Here is a 25,694-nt window from a genome sequence, read left to right as displayed (position 1 = left end):
ACAGCTGCCAGCCTATGCCACAGCCACAGCAATGCCAAATCCTTAACCCACTGAGTGAGGCCAGGGATCGAACCCACATCTTCATAGATACTAGTTGGATTGTTTCCACTGTGCTACAAAGGGATCACCCTAAATTAATTTTTTCTGAAAGTAAGAAAAAAAACAAGTCTGTTTCACCAGTAGCCAGCAAGATGCATTTTTGCTTTTTTGCTTTTTAGGGCTGTACCTGCAGTGTATGGATGTTCCCAGGCTAGGGGTTGAATCAGAGCTGCAGCTGCCAGCCTACACCACAGCCACAGCAAAACCAGATCCGAGCTATGTCTGCTATACCACAGCTCATGGCAATGCCGGATCCTCCCTCAATCCACTGATTAAACCCACATCTTCATGGATACTAATCGGATTTGTTTCTGCTGTGCCCCAACAGGAACTCCGACAGCAAGATTCTTGACGGAAAAGCCTGTCCCTCCTACCTGTTGTAGGAAGGAACACATCCTAACTCCAGTCTTTAAAGTACCTTCCAAGAGACTCTTTAAACATAACAGTCTGAAATTCAGACTAAGCTACAAATCTGCCTTTAAGGTTTTTGAGGCTCACACACACAAAACTCAAAACAGAAAAACAATACTTTTAAAAGAAGGTAAAAGAAAGGGCTTGATATTTGAGTTCACACACCTAATCAAGCGAAGGGCAGTCTGTTGGACCAAAGTGAAGCTACACAACTAACTTTGACTTTTGCAGCCTGAGCGGAGATGGGAGAAACAGTACTGTGGGCTTACGATCAGACAAAATGAGAACTGGGATGGCCTCTTGCCGGTTCCCCAAAGCCATCTGTTCTTCTCCTAAAGGTTCGGAAAGGTTTTTTGAGACTAGTTGAACAAATGAGACCTGTTCCTTCCTTGGCCAAACTTGTTTATACTGCATCCCGTTTTAGTCCTCGTAAAAGCCGGTGAACTCAGCTCCTCCCTATTAGCTCGGATTCTTCCACACTCAGCAAATATCAACAGGAAAGGGCTTCAGTCATTGATAACCGTGGATGCAGGGAGTTCACATTGGGCCTTAAGCTGGCGGCAGAGATGGGGGGAGACAGACACGGTCTCTGGCTCATGTTTACACAATGAAGGGCTTGAAAGGCTAAGAGAGAGATAGAAATCTAGGTAAATCTCTTCTGACAGTGATAACAGCATCGTCTCTTAAACAACTCCTACGGGTCTGGTCTAAGTACTCATTCTGGAACTGTCAAAACTTTCATGCAGAAAATGATTCTCAGTGACTGAAACTTGGTAAAACAAATTTCACCATGCAAGGAAAAACTAAGTTACTTTTGGAAGAGCTGTGGGGGAAGACATTTCAGGCAGGAAACCAGAAAATAACAGAGTCAGCCAGACAGCAAGTGCTGTCCTTGTGCAGGGACCCAGGGAAACAGGGGATGGGACAGCAAAGCTGCCATCAGGAGGGGGTGACCCGGACCCACCCTGGAGGGTCCGCTAAGAAAGTTCTCGACAGGAGGAATTATCAGAGCTGGCAATGGTGCCAACCAGACTCGCTTGGAGCAAAATGCTGGGGAGGTTGGCCCAGTGACCAAAGCTGTTGTAACCTGAACAACTAAATAATATTGATGATATTAAATACCCACAGAATAAAAAAATACCCACAAGTCCATACTGACATAAATACAGAGGTAAGTGAATAAATAGCAGGGACTGGTGAGAGGAAGGACAGATATTTCTTAAGTAGAATATCACGAGTAAATGAAGAAGGGAAATGTTATAGTAATATCTGTCACTGGCAATAACTATTGATAGATCCTAAAATGAGCAGGTAAAATTATGATTAAAAAAAAACAGGGTTAGGGAGTTCCCGTTGTGGCGCAGTGGTTAATGAATTCAACTAGGAACCATGAGGTTGCGGGTTCGATCCCTGCCCTTGCTCAGTGGGTTAAAGATCCGTCGTTGCCATGAGCTGTGATATAGGTCGCAGACTCGGCTTGTATTCTGCGTTGCTGTGGCTCTGGCGTAGGCCGGCAGCTACAGCTCCGATTAGACTCCTAGCCTGGGAACTTCCATATGCATGCTGCGGAAGCAGCCCAAGAAATGGCAAAAAGACCAAAAAACAAAACAAAACAAAACAAAAAACAGGGTTAGTATCCTGACTAAACAGGTATTTTGTCAAAGTACCTGCCCACAAGGTATGTATTAATTACAAATGGAAAAGGTAGTGTCTTCACAGGGAGAAGGTGTCACATGGAGACACCTTCACTGTGTGCTAAAATTGGACGAAAACTGACATCTCCTTCCCCATGTGACACCCTGAGAAGGGCACAAGGACATTTCTGTGTTGTTCTTGCCTAAAATAATGCACGGTCCCAATCTAATCATGAGAAGACATCAGAGAAACCCAACATGAGAGACCATCTATGACATAACTGGTCTGAATTCTTCTCAAGTGTCAAGGTCACAAAAGAAACACAGCCTGAGTCACTGTCACACACCGAAGGAGATGACTGAGGTGGCCGGCACGCTAAGGTCCCGTGGAATCCTGGAGTGGATCCTGTTCCCCATGGGTTGGGGCTTGAGAATCCGAGCAAGTCCTATAGGTCAATTAAGGGACTGATGTCCATTTCCTGCCTTCCACGGCTGTCCTTGGTTTAGGCAAGATGTTACTATGAGAGGAAGCTGGGTAAAGGGCATATAGGAACTCCCTGTACTACCCATGCAATGCTTCTGTGAGTCAGAAATCATTACAAAACAAAAGGTTAAAAAGAACACTGGAGTTAGCTTGGCTTGACTTAGCATCCAGCCAGGAACCGGCTGGGATACATACATTCCTAAGACGAGAACTAAGACCCATGGAAACCATTGAGAGGAGAGTCAGAACAAGATAAAGTGATGTAGACATCAGCTATTCTCAGCTCCAGGAAGATCAGGGGACAATACTCAAACAGTGACATCGCCCCCATGCCTCCGAAGAACACTGCATTCCTCAGGAGCCCCCTCTTCACTACATTTCTCAAAATCTAAACAAATGTATCAAACCAGTCTGCTTGTTTCTCCCTCCAAGGAAAGTTATATCCATAAAAGTAAATTTTGAGTCAAAGCCATTTCCTGGACCTTATAATTCTGAAAAAAACCTTGAAATACAAAAAGAAACAAAACTCAGATGCTTTTCTGAAAAGTGGAATTGATCTGAGAAACAGAAATAATTCTTATAAATATTACTAGTGTTCATCTCTTGCCAAAGATATAAATATCTGAGGAGAGATGGGTCAAGAGAAAAGTAATTATACTTCAAGAAAGGAGAGGCAACACTCTATGCTCCAAACCTGGCTTTCATTCTGGAAGGGCTGTGTCCTACCAGATCTCAATTGGCTCTCACTGCAGATTAACTCTTTTGTCTCCCTGGAATTGTGCTGAAGCAAAGGGCATGACATCATTTTGGAGGGCGTGTCAGGTACCAGGGTGCCATGGCGGTGGTCCATGCCTACCTCCCACCGCGTTGCAGCGAGACGTCATCTCCCAGAGCACCAGAGCCATGGAGTAGACATCCGTCTGCTTGAAGGACTCAACATTCTCCAAATTCATCCTGGACTCTAGGACTTCAGGAGCCATGTATCTTGCAGTTCCCACCTAAAGCAAAAGCAGACATTGAAGCCCATCACTGCATGCCAACTGCATGTCTCTTTTCAACATATAGCTGCTGTTTGTCCCCTACTTGGGTAGTTGGTCTTTAAAAGCACAGTGCTTTTACAAATAATGAGACCTGCACAGAAAAGCACAGTTTTTGTAAGTATTTTTTTTAAAGTAGGTGTTCTCTCCCTGAAAACCTGTTAAAGAATATCAAGAAAAAAAATGCCAAAATAAGGAAATACCAATCCCCAGAGCTGCTTTGTCTAGCCCCCTGACACATGTCATCCTATTATGTATATAATAACATCCCTGCAGAGAACCTGAGATGACGATGGTGATACTTTTGATATTTACTTTTGTTTTTGTAAATTAAATACATTTTCATTCTTGAAGCTTCAAGGTAGATGGTGAAAATAATAACTGCCATTAATTTTTTGCCACTTGAGTTCAATCTTCTTTGTGTACCCCATGGCATATTCTGATGTCCCCAGGATGTCGTATAATTTCATAAAATCTCTGCTAAATTGAATTGTATGAAAGTATTTCCATTAAAAGTCCAAACGTGGATCATTTTATAATTTTGATGGGTATGTCATGGGTATGCCATGTCGTTTTATTTGAATGATGACTGATATTCTGAAAATTCTGCAATACATAGGAAAAAAGAAAAAAACATATTTCTAGGGGAAAAAAAAAATTACTTGAATGTTTCATAATGCAGCATGTACAGACTGACTAAATAGCAATGAAGCCCTGCCTTGCCAAAGATCCAGGGAATATCTATCAGTTGATAATAGTATCCCAAATAATGTTTTTTATTGCAATGCATTAGAAAAAAAAATTCTTTTAATCAGTCATTGCATGACTCCTTACCCTGTGGCCAGTTAATCTGTTTCAACATGTTTACGTCAATACTGAATGTGCAGTCATGGACCCTGAGGGCTGCCTGAGCAGAGCCTAGAGGTTTCAAAAGCACATCTCTCCACTTGGCTAGAAGGGCAATATGCTCGCAAGACACCACTCTAATCCACAGCTGGTCCGGCATGTGAAACACAGGGCCAACTTTCATAAAGGATGATGGTAATTTTCGTCTGTTCCTAATAGCTCCTTAGCCAGAAAGGTTTTGGTTTTAATTTGAGATGTTTCAAAAGGGGAACTGTTCCTTCACCCCTCACTCACTCCACAAATACTCATTGATCACTTTCCCTGTTCAAGGCATTGTGCTGGGTGGGACCAAATGGATATGGATTTGGACTTCAAGGAAACTGCCTTCTAGAATGATAAAAAAGAAACCCATATAAGGACCAAGAGTACAGAGCAGAAAGGGCTGAGTACAATCCTAAGACCGGAGAAAAAAAACAGATAAAGATACAGTACTAGCAGGGTTGGAAGCAAAAAAAAAAAAAAAATGTCCAAATGGGAGAGACATGAGGATTGACTCAAGGAGAAAAAGCCCATCCTGAACTGGGAAGGATCTAGGAACAGGAAGAGAAAAGCTGTTGGTCGACAAAGGCTCCCTGGCAGGAGCATGGGACATGGCCAGGGTTAACTGCTCGCTTGGCTGGATCCCTGGACAAGTGTCTGAGCTCAGGGCTGATGGAGATAGCGGGGGCGGGGGGGGGGAAGGACCAAGGGGAGGGAACTGAGCCACCCTACCTGCCCACTGTTGGCCAAGTCATCCACTGACAGAGTGGGGTCCAGCCGCAGGGAGAGGCCGAAGTCACAGAGGCAGCAGGTGAGGTCACCTTTGACCAGGATGTTGGAGCTCTTGAGGTCCCTGTGCACGATGGGCATCTTGGGCCGGCCGCACAGGGTGTGGTCGCTGTGCAGGTGTGCAATGCCACGGGCCAGCGAGCCGCCCAGCCTGCGGAGGTCCTCCCAGCTGATGACGTGGCGTGTCAGGTACTCCTGCAGGTTGCCCTTGGCGTGGAAGGCAGTGATCAGCCAGTACTGCTTGCCCAGCTCTGTCTTGCGTTCCTCAGCTGTCAGGAACTGCAGGATGTTCTCGTGCTTGAGGTTGATGTCCGAGAAGATGTCCTTCTCTGTCTTCCAGGAGGCATACTCCTCATAGGGGAAGATCTTGACAGCCACGGTCTCGAACTGCTCAGATGTGTTCTGCCTCAGCTTGGCCTTATAGACCTCGGCAAAGCGCCCTTTGCCCACCAGGGTGTCCAGCTCGATGGGCAGCAGTTCCGTGTTGTGGTTGATGTTGTTGGCACAGGTGGAGCTGATGTCGGAGCGGTCATCCTCCAGGATGATGGCCAGGTGCTCACTGAACTCCATCAGCTTCCGTGGCTTCCCTGAGTCCCAGGATGGGCTCAGCTTCTGCTGCCGGTGGACACGGTAGCAGTAGAAGGTGATGATGACGGCGATGGCGATGCCTAGTGGTGGCAGGAGGCTGACACCTGTCACTTGGAAGATGACTAACAGCAAGTCGGGGTTGTTGGTGGCATACTCTGCAGTGGAAACACAGGAGAGAAGGAGTTGGTTCAGTGGGTGCACAGTGGAGGGAAGTGGGTCCACACCTCGGACAGCATAGGTTTTACCATCTGCATAGCTTTTATGGAAAACATGTGGTGACTTGTATTCCTAGGATGGATGCTAGAGTGCCCTTGTCCAGTCTCCTCTGCCTCTGTGTCATCTAGTCAATGCCTCTTACTCTTCCCTCAAAACCCAACATCAACCAGAGAATTGTGCATGACCACATCACATACCGTGGGACCTCCTTCCCTCACCTGACCTTTAAAAATGCTTTGCTGGCACTGCTCATAATTGCCAGGACATGGGAACAAACTGGATGACCACCAGCAGAGGAATGGATAAAGAAGATGTGGGAGATATATACGTGTGGGTGTGTATATATATAATCTACATAATTATGTAGCATATATATGTTATATTATTATAATAGTATTACATTATTATATATTATATATATATAATGGATTATTTATCACCCATAAAGAAGAATGAAATAATGCTGTCTACAACAACATGGATAGACCTAGAGATTATCAAACTAAGTGAAGAAGTCAGAAAGTAAAATATCATATGATATCAGTTATGGAATCTAAAATATGAGGCTGACAGCTATAGCTCCAATTGGACACCCAGCCTGGGAACTTCCATGTGCTGGGGGTGCGGCCCTAAAAAAAAATATATATATATATATGATACAAATGAACCTATTTATGAAACAGAAACAGTCTGACATTGAGAACAGGCTTGTGGTTGCCAAGAGGGAAGGCAGTGTGGGAGGAAAGGAGTGGGAGTTTGGGATTAGCAGATGCAAAGTATTACATACAGACTGGATAAGCAACAAGGTTCTACTACGTAGTACAGAGAACTATATCCAATATCCTCTGATAAACTATAATGGAAAAGAATATGAAAAAGAATATATATATATATATATATATATATATATATATATATATATATATATAACTGGGTCACATTGCATAAACTTAGTATAACTGAGTCACATTCCTGTAAAGCGGAAATTAACACAACATTGTAAATCTATTATACCTCAATAAAAACACTTTGCTGAAAACCCTCCAGAAGTTTGTGGTTTTGGGGGGCATGAGCCACCCATTTTCCTTGCACAGTCCTTCCTCTGCTCCAAAAAGCAAACAAAAAAACAAAAAACCACAAACTCAGCCTAAGTGTCATTCCCTAAAGGAAATCTAGGAAAACCTGGGAAAATGTTCCATTTTATACATTTTCATAGCACACCACCTATTTCCTATGTAATGAGTGAGCACAATTTGATTTAAATAACTACAACTTTACTTTTTGGATTCCTATCTCTTTCCCTACTTCCCCATCACTGGCCGGCTGAGAGCACCACACTGGCAGGGACCATGTATTTCTCCTCCAGGACCATAACCAGTGCCTACAAGTATTCAGGCATTGAGGAAATGGACAAAGCATTTACTGAGTGCTAACTAAGCACCAAACACTGCATGAGGCTTTGGGAATATAGAAAGAATAACGACTCCTGCCTCCCAAATGCTCACATACATGCTATCTGGTGAAAATAAAGACACATGGCCCTGCTGTCGTCTCTGCTCTTTTCTAAACTCCAACGTGGCCTGTTCTGATCAATATCCAGGCTACCATGAAACATCAGCTATGGGCCTGTTGGTTGGAGGAGTGGAGTCTGTAGCAAGGGTAAGGTCTCTTTGGAAGTTGGTTGCCTGACTAACATTATCCACCCAGTGTTTCACTTTTCAGCATCACGTGACTCGTAGCTTCATAGAACACAATCCTTAGTGGCAACAATGGAATCATTAGTGAAAGAAGTTAAAGAAGAGCAGCCAGTTTCCTGCCTTCCACCACTGAAGCAGGCCCTGTGGGTGCTGGAGGGGAGCCCGCAGCACCAGCTACATCACTCCAGGGTCGTGTTCCTCTAACTCTGATTCGAGAGCTGGTCTTGATTGGCTCTGGTTGGCTTTCTTCTGGGAAGGAAGAATGGGGATGGAGGTGGGCGGGGAGAAGTAGCTCAGGTAGTTCAGGGAGAGCTTTCTGCTCACCTGTCTCCACTGGACATGGAGGCCGAATTGTATTGTTTTATGTCATTCATTTTCTCTTAGAGGTGCCCATTAAGGAGAATTCCTCAGAAACGAGATTCTTTCATTAAACACAGCTTTCCTGAGGCCCTACTAGAGGATGGCACAGCCCTCAAAGTGGGGGTGACCCAGCAGAGGAGTCAGGATGTGTCTACACCTGCCTGGGGACATCCAGCAGTCTGGGCTGGGAGCAAATGCATGCGCTCATGTACGGTGGAGCGTGGGAAAGACGGAGAAATGGGATGGTGCCGTGGCGAGGACTGTCATTGAGCTGGCCAGTGAAGGACAGGAAGCAGCCAGTGACGGCAGAGGGAATGTTATGTGAGGAAGTAAGAATAACGAATCTGCCCGAGGATGAGCAAGAGAACCATACTGAACACTGGGCACACAGGAATCGAAGGAGGAGTTTAGGTAGATGGTTTGGTCCCAGACAGAGGTGTGTGAGGAAAAAAAGGTGACGACATAGAATGGAGATCACCTCTCAAAGGGAACCCATTACCTAAATGGTATTTGGTGTCATCACTTAACGAAGCACAGTGAGAAACAAAGCTGGTAACACGTCAACTGGGAGTGTCTGGGTTCAATACTATCACTACCTATTCTAAATAAGTTCTAAGGGTAAGTGGCACCTTCCACAGACCATATATTCTAAATGAAAACCTTAGGTCTTATGTCTATTTGATGCTTGAAAAGTAACCCCTGAACATCAGAATTTCAGCAACCAATTATTTTGGAGAAAGATATATTAGTGTTTTAAAAAGATATGGAGGAGTTCCCATCCTGGCCCAGTGGAAAAGAATCTGACTAGGATCCATGAGGACACAGGTTCAATCCCTGGCTTCACTCAGTAGCTTAAGGATCCGGGGTTGCCATGCGCTGTGGTGTAAGTCGCAGACGCTGCTCGGATCCCACGTTGCTGTGGCTGTGGCATAGGCTGGTGGCTACAGCTCCAATTCGACCCCTAACCTGGGAACTTCCATGTGCCATGGGTGAGGCCCTAGAAAGCAAAAAAAAATAATAATAATAATAAAGAAAAAAAAAAAAAAGAAAGAAACCATTTGGTGACTGAATCTTGAAAGCCTAAATCCTCAGTCACACCGACAGGATTGAATAGGACCAAGGATGAGTGGGACCAGAAGCTGAAATGAGATGGGACAAAGCAACTACAGGAAAGATGGGAACTGAAGAAAAACAGAAGTTCTCGTGAGAAGTGGGGGTGGTCCCTGATGCAGGGAGGTGGGGAGGGAGTGGGGTGGGGGGGAGAGTTCCAAGGATTCACCAAGAGCCAGCAGAGGAGCCCTTATCCTGCGGGTCTGTGTGGCTCTTCCACGCCACCAAGCTCTCTCCCTAGCAGTGAGCCCAAAGTTCCTTTAATAATTTTGAAAATTTCCAACCAAATGCGTCCCATGTAGAGAAGCCAAATTGAGGTGCAAATGAGCTATTTGCAAATGTCAGAATCTTAATATTTTTTAAGGACAAATGTCAAAGATAAATGTGAGTACGCCACAAAAAATACAGACTGGCAGAAAACCTCAGGGGGAAATTCCATGGCATAGGTTCCTCTTGAGTGACTGAAAAGTAAACAAGTTGCCTAATCACACACACACACACACACACACACACGCACACGCACGCACGCACGCACACCACATACACACGCACACCACAATGAAAAGAGGTCGCTCCCAGGGTCTTTCAAGTCCTCAGGCCCAAATTCAATACTAGTTGCTAAAAGAAACTTGAAACTGAACCTCTATAATTCATTAATTTTTTTAAAAAAATTACATAGTAAAAAAGATATTAAGGTCAACAGTAAAACTGCCTATGTATGTTGGTTCGTGCATCCTAATAAAAACCAAGTCAACATAGCTGAATTTGAAAGATAGGCTTTTACTTTAATATTTAAATTAATTCTGCAATTTCTCTCCTCAATGAAAGAGTTTAGGGACAATTTTACCAAGATACTAATTTATCCAAGCAACAGAAAGGGATCTAGATGCTCTTTTTCCATCCACCTCGGTGCAGTGGTGAATACCACAGGACAACCACAGAGATGCCTGAAGCTGGCAGTGACTCTAACCACAGAGATTTTCACAAGCCAACATGTTCATCTAAAGCAACAGGATATATATGCAGCTGGCCGAGATCCACAGAAGGAAACTGTGCTCGAGAGAGATATGCTTGGGGGAAGGGAGAATTTCCTGTCTCAAGTCATTACATGAACTGTAATATTTAAAAGCACAGCTTCATTTATTGAGAACCTGCTAAATGCCAAGCACTGTGTTTCACATGGACTATTTCAAACCCTTGCAGCCACACTGCTTGATCTGTATCATCACCCCTGTTTCACAGAAGTGTAGAGTGGGGTCATGGTCATGGCGGGGGCAGGGGTGGGGGCTGGCATGGCAGTTAGTGGCGAGCTGGAAGGGTGGTTTAACTTAACAAGGATGCTTATAGAAGCTCCCAGGATCTTCAGCCAACAGAGGGCTCACCAGGAACATTTTAAAAAAGGACAAGATGACAGACCTGAAGGAAAGAGAAAGTCAATAGTTGAAATTGATGGAATAGAAAACAATGATACAAGAAGAAGAAATCAACAACACCCCAAATGAGGTGTATAATGACCTATACAAGATGCAAACCTCAGGGAGATGGATATGGAGCAAAAGGCAGAGGCCCCCAAGGAGGCACAATCACAGGCATAGCTAAGATTCAGAGGATCTGAAAAACTTTTTGCCAATAAGTTTGAAAACTTAAGCGATATTGGTCAAAGTCCTAAAAGTTTTTATGTGTAACTCACTAAAACCAATCCAAGAAAAACCTAAATAATGCTATGCATATTAAAGAAATTAAGTAGTTCAAATCCTCGTACAATATAACCCTAATTTTTCATTCCCTCTAAAGCCTTTTACCGTCAAATTTCTCTTCTTGGTATTCATGACTGAACACACATGTCAGAATTTGATTGTTGTAGAACTGTCCACCCCCCAAAAACATCCAACAATAAAAATGCCAGTAGAATCCTTACAAAAATGTTCAATCAGAATCCAAATAAGTGGGAACCATCAGATAAATCCAGAATGTGCCTCTACGAAATCAGTGGCCCACCTGTTTCAAGTCAAAGTCACAGAAAAAACAAGAAACAATGAAGAGGCAAAATAACCAAATGCCATGCGTGGTCCTTGACTGGATCCCAAATGTGCACAGCAGCAGCCTGAGAGTGATGGGGAAGTTTGAATATGGACTGTAACACACGCTCACACACAAATGAGAAGGTGGTAAACTGTTAACACGTGATAAGCAGAGAGAGGGGAAAGGGGCATAGAGGGAGTCATTGTTCCATTCTTTCAACTTTTCTGCAAGTTTAAATTTTTTCCAGTAAAAATTGGGAAAAAAGTAGCCAAAAACATTTGAGCAACAATGTTCCCCTCAAAGCCCCTAAACATGCCAGTCCCAGCTGAGGCTGAGAGCTACCAAATTTTCAAGAAACAGGTCGCTTCAATTTTCACAAACTCTACCAGTGACTAGGAAAACGTAGCACAGCTCCTTCATTCTTTGAAAACAGGACAACCCAAGAAGATAAGAAGAATGTAAGAAAAGTAAAAAACAATCCACTCATATACCATGATTTTAAAAATGAATTCTGGGAAGTTCCCTGATGGCCTAGTGGGTTAAGGATCCAGTGTTGTTACTGCTGTGGCGCAGTTTTCCGTCCCTGGCCTGGGAACTTATGTCTGCCATGGGTGCAGCCAAAAAACATGAATAATAAATAAAAATGATTTCAAAATGAATTCTAAATCCCAAATTCAGCAGTGGATATAAATTAAAAAACAAATACACAAGGAAAACAAAACTGATCACATTAATAATTTGACTATATGATCAATTCAGCAGATTCGGAGAAAGTGTATAATAAAGCTTCCATAGGAATATGTACCAATAATCTTCAGCAAACCTTGTTCAAATCAGGAAACTTTTTTTTTTTTTTTTTTTGCTTTTTAGGACTGCACCTGCAGCATATGGAGGTTCCCAGGCCAGGGGTTGAATCGGAGCTATAGCTGCCCGCCTACACCACAGCCACAGCAATGCGGGATCCAAGCTGTGCCTGTGACCTACACCATAGCTCACCACAACACTGGATCCTTAACCCACTGAGTAAGGCCAGGAATGGAACCCATGTCCTCATAGATGCTATTTGGGTTTGTTACTGCAGAGCCACAATGGAACTCCTGAATTGGGAAACCTTAAATGTATTCCTTTGAAAATCAGTTCAGAGAGATCTCTAGTGGCACAGCAAGTTAGGGATCCAGTATTGTCACTGCAGCAGCTTGAGTTGCTGCTGCGGCTTGGGTTCAATCCCTGGGCTGGGCACTTCTTTAGCATGCCGCAATGTGGCGCAAAAAAAAAAAAAAAAAAAAAAAGAAAAAGAAAAAGAAAAAGAAAAGAAAAGAAAGAAAGAAAGACTAGAGAACAGTTCAGGCACTAATGCTAACTACAGCTATTTCTATGTACCATGAATTGCAGATCCCAACCAGCATAGTAATCTGGTAGAATGTGTGGTACCAGATTAAAAAAAAAAAAAAAAAAAAGAAGATGTATGCATCCATAGTCTCATGTCACCTGGTCCTTTATACCTGATCTATGTTCCCTCATCTTTAAATGTCATTGCACCAAAAGAAGAAAAAAAAAAAATGTCATTGCACCAGCTCATCTACTATACAAACAGGTCCACTGATAGGCGGTTGCTTTTCTGATGATTTAATCTATATGTAAGGGATGGTTTAGTATTAGAAAGACAAGAAATTCTCAATATTAGAAGCACACTTACTTTCAGTCAAAACCCCTATACTTTCCAGAGAGACTAACACAAAATACATTTTAAAAAAAAACCCAACCAAACAACCAAAAAAACAGCTTATTTGAGGATTTTTATCCCAAGTCTTTGCGATAGCCTGGAATCCTCTCTCTGTACAACACTGTGTTTGCTTCCTAGGGTTTAAGGTCACTTACTCTCTTGAAATGATTTAGCAGGATATTGCACAACAGTGGCTATATTTCACATCCTGAAGTCCCTGCAGCTCTTGGAAGGGGGCTGCTCCTGAGCTCCCTAAGACTACAATCTAAGTAATGTACTTTCATGTTATTACTTCTTTAACCTCTAAATGAAGACACCACGTTGAGCTGAGAACCCATTTCATAATTTTTCTCAATGCACACAGAGAAGCTGCCTTTTTTTGAGAATTTGAATGAAAAAAATACTTCTAGATTCAAATGGGTAATATTTCATCAGGCAACAAAATCTGAAGAATAATCAAAGTACATTCTGCGAGTCAAAAATTGAGAAACACCATTCTGAATATTTAGAAGTGTGTAAGTTGGTTTTTAAAACCTGGGGCTCTGATCTTAGACCCAGCTTTGCTATTTCCTGTGTGACTGGGGGGTCTTAGCTTCCTACCTGTATCATGACGACAACCCAGAACCATACCCCCTGGGTTGCAAGGCTTAAAAAAGACAGTGTTTGTCAAGTACTTAGGTGTTACACCTTTAAGATAGAAAGTGTTCAATAAATGTAAGTAGCTATGATTTTACGGTAGACTTTTTCTTTTAAAATGGTTTAATTAATAACATGTTTCATCGATTTCCCACCAGGAAAAGAAATCTCAACCAAGTAAAGAAGCATTTAAAGTATCTCTAGGTATGTGGTCTGACTGCAGTGGGCTTTGCTTCTTTTTGTAGCATGTTGTGTGATAATGCTGATTTTAGAGAAACCTTTTCCCTCATGACTCTGAGAGGTGCAGGATGAGTTTATCACAACCTTGTCAAAGATGAGTTTAACACAGCATATACTGAAGAGTCTGAAGTGAAAACACAGAAAGAGAGAAGAGAACCCTCTTACACTATTGGTGGGAATGTAAATTGGTGCAGCCATTATGGAGGCCAGCATGGACGTTCCTCAGAAAACTAAAAATACAACAACCATAGGATCCAGCCCCACTCCTGGGCATATATCCTGCGAAAACCACAACTAGAAAAGATACATGCACCCCAATGTTCACTGCATCACTATTTTCAATAGCTAAGATGTGGAAGCAACCTAAATGTCCATCAGCAGAGAAATGGACAAAAATGTGGTACATGTATAAGTGCACTGCTACTGAGCCATAAAAAGAATGAAATAATGCCATTTGCGGCAACATGGATGGACCTAGAAATGATCTCACTAAATGAAGTCAGAAAAAGACAAATATCATGTTACCACTTAGAAGTGGAATCTGAAAAAAATGATACAAATGAACTTATTTACAAAACAGAAACAGACTCACAGACAGAAAACCATTTATGGTTACCAAAGGGGGAAGGCGATAGGGAAGGGATAAATTAGGAGTTGGGGATTAACAGACAGACTCTACTATGTAACAGATAAACAATAAGAGCATAATGTTCTACAGTATGGCACAGGGAACTATACTCACTATTTTGTAATAACCGATAAGGGAAAGGAAACTGAAAAAATACATATCTAGTGTTTCATATACATATTCAGTTATATATCTGAATCACTTTGCTGTGTCTGACCCTAACACAAGACTGTAAATCAACTATACTTAATTTAAAAAAAAAAAAAAAAAAAGAGTAGAAGGCTATGGAGGGAATCAGTCTGGCTACACTGAGAGAAGGGAGGCAGGTGCTTTTTGGCTGTTTGGTTTGGATTCCATTTTCCCAGAGACATAACTCAGTTTTACCACATGTCTAGTGAAGCTGGACCTGGTTATAATAAAGACAATGATGAAAGTGAACAAAAGTTACTGATATCCTCTAAACATTCATTGTCTATGTTCCAAGTATATTCTTTCAACATACAAAGAAAGAGTTACTGAGTCATAGCCCCGGCCAGGCACAGACATGCTGGGATCCCTGTGGGAAAGACAGAGGACCTTAAGGAGCAAAGCAAATTGCCTCTTTATTCTGTCACACCCCACATCCTATCAGCTTTCCTCTGTCCTTGCCCCATCTCCGTCTCACATGCACACACCCCAATCCATCATACTACATATATACTTTCTAACTCGAGAGTTACTATGTATAAACCTTCTATCTTCAGAGTTGCAATATTTTGCATATTTTCTGCATCTTTAAAAATATCCGTGGCATGGCACAACAAGAATCTCTTGGCAACCTGCTATGCCAAGTGTGTCCCCAGATCAGCAACATCAGCAAGCATCCCCTGGGAACGTACTGGACATGCAGAGTCTCAGCCCTCTTTTACACAGCTGCATCAGAATCTGCATTTGGCCAAGTTCTCTAGGTGATTCATTTACAAAGGAAGTCTGAGAAGCATGGCTTCAGCAAACATAGACCAAGTCCCTTAGGATTCTGCCAGAGTCATTTCCCTCTTACAGTGAAAATTCGTGGTGGGCTTGTTTGCAAAGCCCTCATACAATCGTATTCAGTGCTAGCCAATGAGAAGACGGTCCAAGAGAACATTCTAGCCAATTAACTGCAGGAGGAGTGCAGAATGAGATATAATTCCCCATCCATCATCTCTAGAAAAAGCAAACAATTAAATTCAAGCAAACAATAAAAAATCATTTTAATTCAACAACAGAAGGACAGTGGCTCACTGGGCATGCAGGGCTTAATTTAACTTCCAGCATATGGACAACACTGTGTGACATTCTAGACAGACTTCCTTTGAGACTATTTTTCCCTAAATAATGGAAGGATTCTTCTTTCCAATCCATTTGATTATTTTATTCTAAATGCACCAACTTCAAAAATAAGCTATTCACATCCCATTCCAGTCTCCTTTACATTAGTTCCCCCCTGCCCCCAATGAAGGGGCCTGACGAGTAGCCTAACCCACTATGCCAACCTCTTCTGGAATATTCCTGAGAGGCACAGGGAACTCCTGGCAGAAATGCCCTAACAGAAGGACTCTGCTCCTCTCTAAGTCACCCCATACTCTAATCCCAAAAGAGAGAGTTGCAGACCTATTAGGATAAAGTCTAAACATTGGGATGTTTTGAAACATATTCCTGGAGTTCCCTGGTGGCTCAGCAGGTTAAGGATCTGGCATTGCCACTGCTGCGGCGTGTGGGATGGTTCTATTCCTGGCCTGGGAAATTCCATATGCTGTGGGTGTGGCCAAACTGTATACATACATAAATAAATAAAACATATTCACTACAAGAAGTCAAATATGGCCCTCCTGTAAGTCCAAAGCAAAAGACCACATGAAGATTCTCTTCCATGGGATGGGAGCTCTCAAACTGCTGTGGGCATTTAAGCCGTTTCCCTAAATCATCTCTTTTTCAGGTTGAATATCTCTGTTTTCTTCCATCACCCCGAGAAAGACCTATTTATCAGACTCTGAAGCCTGACATATTTATCAGACCCTAAAATCTGCCTTCCCAGCCCAGAGCAGGCACCCATAACAGGCCGGGTCCCTTTTCTAAGTATAAAGTAATCTGTTCTCTGAAATTGTTCTGGCTTTGCCAGCTTCTCTGTGATGTTTCTCCAGACCCAGCTCTGACACTTGGAAGGTAATCAGTGTAGACCGGTGGGGCTCAGCACTCTTCCCAATGAGAGCAGATTCGGGGTCATTCCCATGTTTCCTTGTGATTCTCTCCATCAGGTCCCCCCACTTTCAGAATGACCTTAGCTCACCTCTGAACCCCCTGGGTCTTTATCACATGAGCAGATGCCAAGCAGGCTTCCTGATAAGCTGCTCTGCTGCCATCAGTCATGTCAACTGAGAGGCCTGGCTTGCTGGCTGTCACTTCAGGCAGTTAGACCTGAACCCTCCCACTGCCGTCAGACACTCCTTCCCCTGTGCTGACTGTACTTCCCACATGAGGAGAGAGCCTACAATGTGCCAGGCTTTGCCCAGGACACAAGACCTGTCTAAGGAATGTCTGTTCTCCATGGGCAGAGCCTGGGCCTGACCTGTGCTCCCGGGAGCAGGAGTCTTTCATTCCCTGCTCCATGTTCTGGGCTTCTGATCGCTAACGGAGCCTGGGCTTTGTTATGATCTCCCAGCTGCCTCGATTCTTTCATTCTTTTCCTGGCTGCCTGTCTGGATCCCATCTTCCACCCTGTCTCGGGACCCTTCATGGTTTCAGGAAACCTGAAGGCAGAGAGAGCACACACTTAAGTTATTCTAATATCTTCTCCAACAGGTGGACTAGACTACTTAGAAAAAGCACATCAATTATGCATGTTATCAATACCTGTCAGGTCACCAAAATACCTCCTGTCTTCTCTCTGGCTCCACCTGAACCACACACACTCTGGTTGGTTTTCTGGCACCCAAATTCTGTCATCCCATCTCCCAGTCACACAGCCAGATGGCAAACATGTCTGTCCTGAATGTAGAACGTCACCAGCTCTAAGACCTCAGATGCCTAGTGAGGGAGACCCCTGGCCTCCTTCTCAAGCCACTGCCTGCAAAGTGTGGAAGGCACAGTGATTTGCCTCTTAAGGAATCCTATTATTCCCCCCCCCGGGGGGGGGGGAAATGCAGGTGTGTGTGTGCTTGTTTTTCTCCTCCTCTAACCTGGAGAGCTGAATTTGGCTACTTCCTGTGGTGGTTGCTATTCTTTAATTGTTGCCATCCTGTTTCAGGCTATATGAGGAACACGATGAAAAATAGAAAAAGATTTGGCAGAACAAACTGTCTTGAATCCAGTGGTTTCTAACACTGGCTGCATATTAGAAGAGCTTGATGAGGGTTTTTTTTTTTTTTTTAATCTGGACACCAGGCCCCAGACCAATTAAATCTGAAACTGCAGGACTAAGACCTAGCTAATGAGTCATTTTTAAACCTTCTCAGGTGTTTCCAATGTGTAGCCAAGATTGAGAACAACTATTGCAGCCCGACAGGAGACTAGGATGGGATCTGGAAAAGAGAAGGCAAGGAAGGAATTTTAATCACTACTTTTAGGATTCATTTCCAGCATCGATGCTGGAAACAGCAGTATGAGCTTCATATATACATACACACACACACATATATACATAGATACACACATATATATTTAAATAGAGATGCAAATTTGATTTCTTTAAAAGTTAATAATGTGTGAAATCTAAAATATGGCAGATAAACTTATCTATAAAACAGAAACAGACTCACAGAAATAGAGAACAGACTTGTGGTTGCCAAGGGAGAGGACTGGGTGGGAGAGGGAAGGACTAGGAGTTTAGGGTTAGAAGAGGCAAACTAGCATATATCGGATGCATAAGCAACAAGGTCCTACTGTATAGCACAGGGAACTCTATTCAGTATCCTGCGATAAACCATAATGGAAAAGAATATGAGAAATAATTTCATATTTTATATATATATATATATTCTGAGTCACTGTGTTGTACACCTGAAACTAACACATTGTGAATGTAAGTCAACTATACTTCAATAAATTAGTTTTGAAGGCATAATTATTGCTGGGAACATTGCTATTTTAGCTGCATGCAAGAGTTATCTGAGGATCAGAAAAGGTTTTCCAGAAGCAAGTGAGCCAGACGTCCAACTGGAGGTAAATACAAGCCTTGGAGTTCAGGACGGGCGGAAACAAGGGTCAGTTTCCCAGAGGTTAGTTAGCTCCCAGGTGTTTTTCCACTGGTGGGACACTGAGGTACTTGTCAAGTAGCAAACAGTCTCCTGGACCCTTTTTGCTGTCACCCATCTGTGTGTTGTTTACAGAACACAAGGAGGCAGCTGTGAGATGAGAGATGGCTGACCACAGCCTGGCAGCAACGCCAGCCTCACTGGTCCAACTGTTTTATTGGCTACTCACATCCAGGGGATGGGATTCGAAACAGACTGTGTCCTTAATGGATCCCACACTACTGCGATTCACGTCAGAGTGAGGTTCAAGGGTAGAAATATTCACAGCCGGCAACCACATCTGGCCTCAGAACATCTTTGTTTACTTTGTTGCTTAGGGAAAATAAAAATCCACAAAAACCAGTTGCTTTGCCTGAAGACACTAGAAATGCATGCTAAGCTTCACTCGGCTGAGTCAGAGCCCTCCAGCATGTATGATCTTTATTATTTCCTTGGCCAGACACGGGCCAAGTTCCCAGATGCAGAGGATGCTTCTAACCTAACTTATTCTCCACCCAAGGCTCCTTCAGTCCTGAGTCATCCCCTCAAATAACTGATTTCTATTCCCCAGAATGAGATGGGTGACTTTTAATCCGCAATTTTCTTCCTCTTCTAACAACTTTTCTCCTCCGTATTGCCACACTTTTTTTTTTCTTTTGCAATGAGACCAGAAAGTAAATCTGGCTTGTTTCTTTAGAAACAAAAAGGCACAACTGGTGAGCCAGCTATTTTGAGCTGTGAGAGCACAGTTCAAAGGCCACACACCAACAGCACCATCATTCTGCTGATTTCTTACACGCAAGAACCCAGAGCTTCCCTTACGAAGGCAGCTGCCGGAGGCTGGAGCAAAACACACAAAATGAGATTTGAGAGAAAGAGGCCAGCACATCCAAGCCCTCCCCATCTCAGAAACCCAGCTGAGTCCATAAAACACCCCAGGCACGTGATCCACACCGGGAGTAGGCCTGCTGGATGGCGGGAAGCAACGTTATTAAGGTCACAACAGGTCCAGAGGGAACCAGCTGGCTGAGATGTTCTGCTAGCGAGTTAAACAGAGACAGGAAACCGCGTGTCTGATACTGTAAAAAAAAAAAAAAAAAAAAAAAAATCATTTGTCTTCCTGCCAGCTTTAGGCTTGCAAACCAAAGAGGCTGTTTTCATTTAAAAGAAACTCGACAACAATGAGGGAGGAAAGAAAGAAACTTTGTGGCTGCTTGAGTCCCAGACTCAGTGCTCCCAGCCTCCCAGGTGGGGAGCATGCGCCTACGCTACTGTGGCCCTGCAGGCAGACTCAGGGTCTCAAGGAGCATGTTCTGGGTGATGGGCACTTCTCTACTTAACCATGTAGGGTGAACTTTGAGACAGAGTGGTTTCTAGAGTCCTGGTTTCTAATTAGAAATAACTGACATATTTACTGCTCATTCCATCCTGTAAAAAAAGAAAAATCTCATGCAACCCAGAGATGGGCATGTAGTGGAGGGAGCCAAAAGAAATTCAAGCAGGAGCTAGAATCCAGACAAATGGAAGGTCCATAAAGGAACACTGGCAAGCAGGGGTGATGTCAGTGTACAAAACGCATGCTCACATGCTTGCTAGAAGCATAACTCACGCTTTTCTGGTAGTTAGCGTTGCAGGAAGAAATGCAACAACACAACGTGGTCATCTACATCAGGGGTTGAAGCCTTGTTGTGCAAATAAAATTTTATTGGAACACTGTCTCGTCCCCTTGTTTACAGATCCAGCAGCAGCTGCAGTGAGGCTCTGTGGCTTGCAAAGCCAAAGATATTTTTGTAACTGGTCCTTTAGCAAAGAAGTCTGCAGACCCCTGCTAGATATGCCTCCGAGTGTCCTTAAGATCAGAAGCAAGTATGTCCTCCTGAGGGGAGAAAACTTTCCAGGGCAGAGAACTGACTGAAGTTTCTCCCAGCTCCCTCAGCAAGGTGATGGTACAATGCAGAGAAGAGTTTCCTCAACGGTGCACTTCCCAGTGAGTATGTCCCTCGGATTCACAGGTACCAAGAGAATGGATGGTACCTACACACCAGTCAGCTGAAGGAATTTACTGCAAAGCACCTCCCTCATCTGACAAAACCCAAAGAGGAGGCATTTGAATCTAGGAGAACAACAGTAACTATTTTCAGCTGAAATTTACTGCATATTGCTCTGTGCCAGGAACTAAGTTCCCTACATGAATAAACTCATTTATCCTCACAAAAATTGCACTCAGGTGACTGTGAGCCATGGAGCAGAGCAGTCCTCCTGGGTTCCCTTACCTGCTGCCCTCCACCCAGGTGCCCCTTTCCAGTATGATCTTTGGCTTGGTCAGGTCACACGTGTCTCCTCTGGGCAGTTTCATTTCCTGGGGTTAGACTCCAGCCCCACTCTGGGGCCCTGGAAGGGGTCCCCCCTCAGCAGTTCCAGAGGTGGAATTAGATGCAGGCTCTGCCTCTAAAGCAGTGATTGCCTTGCTTTTTAAACATGGCCCCACCCGAACCACAAGTGACACCAATTCATCAGCATTGCGTGGGTGTGGCCTGGGGCTCACTCAGCACCTCAGACCCACCCCTAGGTGTTTCCAGTGAGTGAATGGGTTCGAGAATCACGAGACCTGTGGGCTTTTACAAGGATAGATGGACACAAAGGCAAGTCTGAATGCCCTCCCCACTCTCCAAGGGCCCAGTGCAGGGAGAAAGCCAAGACTGATCTGCTGAGGTTGGGGGTAAGGAACTGCTGTTTTCACCTCTGGAGGGGAGAGGAGAAAACAGAGCTGCAGAGATGTTAAGAAACTCAGACCAGGTCATTGAGCTGTCCAGGAGTTTTCTCTTGCTCTTAAAAGTTCTGAAATAATAAAACGCTTTTTCAATGACAGCTGGTCCTGAGTCTGAGTTCACCTACATCAAGATGCTTTCAGTTCTTTCTAAGGTCCGGGATCATTCACTCTTGGTAGAGAACTGAGGCTGGAGAATTCATGTAACTCCTCCCAACGCACAGAGTGACTAAGTGGGAGAGCTGCAGAGACTTGGGTTCTCCAGTCACCGCTCCCTGTTCTGCCTCAACTTTATGCTGCACTGTCTTCCCACTGAACAAAGAATTGACAAAAAGATGAGTCATCCACAAAAGAAAAAAAAAATTCCTATTCAAAGTGAGCATATGTCTACCCCTGTTTTTCAGAGGGGAAGACTGAGGTGAATTGGTTCACCCAAGGACAAACAGCTTATCAACGCCTTGGTTGGGATTTGAACCCAGAAAGTCTCACTGGGGAGACCATGATCTTCTCAAAAGATGAGCATCCTGCTGGCTGTCATTTATAAACATCATTCCCCACAATCCCATGAACAGTAGGGCCTTTGGTTGTGCGGCTTGCCTAGGACCTCCTAAATGGTGAGTCTCAGCATAGTTTGCGACAGGTCCTGTTTCTGCAGACTTGCATGGGCCTAAGACTGTTAACAAGCACTCCACCCCCCCACCCCGCACACACCTGAATGTGGAGAGGTGATGGTATTCCCTGAAATAGAGACAAATTCTCCAACTCTCCTGTGGACAAAAGGTGGAGAACCAACTGTGATCTTAGGAAATTCATGCCACTCTCTAGAAAACCTGGTTTTTTGTCAGTAAAATGAACTGTTGGGGTGAGCCAACTGCATGGGTTTCATTTCAGCACAAAAAAGTTACAGCTCCAACAAGACAAAGACAACAAGTGTTGGCAAGAATGTGGAGAAAAGGGAAACCTTTTATGCTGCTGGGGGGAATGTCAACTGGTGTGGCCACTATGGAGAACAGTCTGGGGGTTCCTCAAAAAACAAAAAATAGAACTACCATAGGACCCAGCAATCCACTCCTGGGTATTTATCTGAAGAAATGAAAGCAGGCTCTCCACGAGGTATCTGCCCTCCTGTATTCCCTGCAGCATCGCTCATGGCTGGAAAGACACAACAGCAACCTCAGTGTCCATCAAGGGATGAATGGAAAAAGACATGGTATGTTTATACAAATAACCAGCTGAGGAGTTCCCATTGTGGCTCAGCAGAAATGAATCTGACTAGCATCCATGAGGACGCAGCTTCCATCCCTGGCTTTGTTCGGTGGGTTAAGAATCCAGCGTTGCTGTGGCTGTGGCATAGGCTGGCAGCTATAGCTCTGATTCGACCCCTACCCTGGAAACCTCCATAGGCCGTGGGTGCGGCCTTAAAAAGACTAAATAAATAAATAAATAACTAGCTGAGTAACAGTGGGCAAGTCCCCTAATTTCTGTGCTTCTCATTTTCCACCATCATCACCTGGGGACAATAATCTAATTATTACGCTAGGCCTTAAGAGATGTATGTTCAGTGTATTTTCTGTATGTTTCTCAGGTACAGAACATAAAGACGCTTCGACAAGGTGAACAGGACCACAAGCATATAAGCCATCATTAAATGCCGACCTCGGGGAGCCTGCAAGAGGTGAAGATAGGAGGCCCACCCTCCCCCAAACCATCTGCCAAGCCTTCACCATCACTGACAGCATAGCGTGCAGACCAGCAACAAGGAGTAGAGAGAAGATGATGCAGAGCTGGCATTTCCCTTTTGGGGGGACAGCCTAGGCCTAGTGCCTGTAGAGGCAAAGGAACACAGTGGGATCTTGTTGTCTGAGACTGGGCTGTCCCACGTGTCCATCCTTCAGAGGACCGAGGTCATGGCCTTGGTTAAGTAATAGGAAGATCACCAATACCGGAAGAAAGCAACCACATTTCTAAAATGAGAATTAAAAATCCCAAATGATGACTGCAAAAAGGAATAAGGGAATTTACTGGGAGTCAAAAAAACGTTCTATATCTTGCTTGTGGTAGTAGCTACACTGCTGTATACATTAGTCACAATTCAGTGGACCAGATAGTACCTTTAAAGGGGGGAGTTTACTTTATGTAAATTACACATCAATGAATCTGACTTAAAAAAAAAAATCTCTGGAGTTCCCATCGTGGCTCAGTGGCTAACGAATCCGACTAGGAACCATGAGGTTGCGGGTTCGATGCCTGGCCTTGCTCAGTGGGTTAAGGATCTGGCGTTGCCGTGAGCTGTGGTGTAGGCTGCAGACGCGGCTCAGATCCCAGGTTGCTGTGGTCCTGGTGTAGGCCAGTGGCTATAGCTCTGATTAGACCCCTAGCCTGGGAACTTCCATATGCCACGGGAGCGGCCCTAGAAATGGCCAAAAAAAAAAAAAAAAAAATCTCCGTGACATGCTTTACCAAGTTAGGATGTCCATGCACAGTTCTCTGGATGAATCACAGAGAAGACGATCATGGACCAAGAGGAAGACCTTGTTTACACTATATCGAATTTGTAGCATTTGAATTTAATATGTGCCTATATCATCTGTTAGAGTGTGAGAAAGAAGGAACTAAAGACCGAAGGAAAGAAGGAGGGAAAGGCCTCACAGTTTTATTTCATACAGAGCCCATAATGAATGCTACAACCAGTCATGTGATCCTGGACAAAGAGTTCAGGTTCTCTGAGCTTGGTTTTGTCATCCATGAGATGTGGAAATTAGCAGTGCCTACCTCGGGGGCGGCTATGAGATTAAATGAGACCATGCCATCCAAAGGCCTTAGTACCATGCAGGGCAACACCACCTTTGCGCTGAATGTCAGCTATTATTCATAGTAGAGAATTCATACATTTTAAGAGAAAATCCTGTGGCTCAACTTTTCCCCCCTCACATATTTAAGAAAAATGGAAGATGTAAGTAGTTATTATCCAGTGTTTGCAGATCAGAACTCTAGCAACAAGAACAGAGTACTTGTACTGATAAAAATGCAGCACAGAGCACTCCAAAGAGCTTTTGCCTTCACCATCTTATTTGATTTGGAGCAGAGAAATAAACATTGCTACAAGAATTTTCATTCCTTGTATAAAGAGATGGGGGCATTAAAAGAAGTGGATCCAAAAGTGTTGCTCCTAATACCTAACATTATAGGTGGGGGAAATATCCCATCCCAGAGAAGACAGACACTTAAAAAGCACACACTCCCTGGAGCATTTTAGAAGACTGAAATCACCCAGACATCCGAGTCATCAGCTGTGCTGGATTTCTTGAGTCCAATGAGAAACTGCTGCCTTTATGCTGACTATCTCAGCTTATAAGGAAACAAGTAGCCTAATAATGATTAAGAAGGAAAACATGACTTTGGGCCCATGATTATCATGTGAGTTGAAATACACTGAAAACAGAAGTCATAAATACCTTAAGAGCTTACAGTTATATACAAGTGTGTGTATGCATGTGTGTGTTTGTGTGTGTATATATACAAGCCATTTGTCAGCTTCTGTCCCCTTTGAATGAAATAAATTCTTCCAGTGTGGATAAGCCAATATGCAAAAAGGAGAGAATTTCCTTAGATGGTAGAAAACATGTCCAGATATTCCACTATTAGGGATTAATTCCTTTGGCTTAGAATGAACCTTCTTTTTAAAGGTGAACTACTTGGGAAAAATTAACATGATAAACCAGGATATCTGGGTTATCATGCTTTAGTGTGATTTAATCTAATTACAGCTTCCCACCTAACTCAAAATACATAAGGAGAATGAGAGAAATGCAATGTTTTAGGATGAAAAAAATAGGAGAAAGGAGAGATTTTGGAAAGTATTGCTCTGTCAGATGTATAGACTTGCCTTTGTACATTGAGAAGTGTTGGCATAGTGGGGAATTGAACAGGAAGGGAGAGAAACTGGCAGTAGCTAAAGGACACACAGAGAGAAAGAGGTAGGTTTCCAGTGGTGGCCAGCACCATACACAGAGCATGAGACACATCACTTTCCATACTTGAAACATACACAGTAGCAGCTATGGTGTGTTGACTCAGCATTTGTGTTCCAAAAAGCATTTTTTTATTGAATCAGATGT

At 43.6% G+C, this 25,694-nt stretch overlaps 1 protein-coding gene and 1 long non-coding RNA gene across 4 annotated transcripts in view; one reads left to right on the top strand and one right to left on the bottom strand.

Annotated features, from left to right (window-relative positions):
- Nucleotides 1-25,694, bottom strand: part of TGFBR2 (transforming growth factor beta receptor 2) — a 91,519-nt gene that overhangs the window by 21,658 nt on the left and 44,167 nt on the right. The window contains exons 4-6 of one of the 3 annotated variants that reach the window (XR_014822193.1): nt 5,283-6,082; nt 2,053-3,626; nt 197-274 (exon numbers count right to left, since the gene is read on the bottom strand). Coding sequence is in view for 1 of the 3 variants with exons in the window: in NM_001444827.1 (NP_001431756.1) it covers nt 3,485-3,626; nt 5,283-6,082 (942 nt within the window). In the remaining 2 variants the exon portion in view is untranslated. 3 annotated transcript variants of the gene reach the window in all.
- On the top strand, nt 13,813-25,169 carry LOC146397235 (uncharacterized). Its single transcript, XR_014822572.1, has 3 exons — nt 13,813-13,895; nt 20,546-20,796; nt 23,162-25,169. It is a non-coding gene; the product is annotated as an uncharacterized LOC146397235 (long non-coding RNA).

This window comes from Sus scrofa, chromosome 13 (genome assembly GCF_054392235.1).
Source record: "Sus scrofa isolate SSC_HxYL_T2T_F1_AM1 chromosome 13, Sscrofa_HxYL_maternal_Yorkshire_Landrace_v2.0, whole genome shotgun sequence".
In the NCBI taxonomy this organism is placed as follows: domain Eukaryota; kingdom Metazoa; phylum Chordata; class Mammalia; order Artiodactyla; family Suidae; genus Sus; species Sus scrofa.
This window is presented reverse-complemented; position numbering and strand designations above follow the sequence as displayed.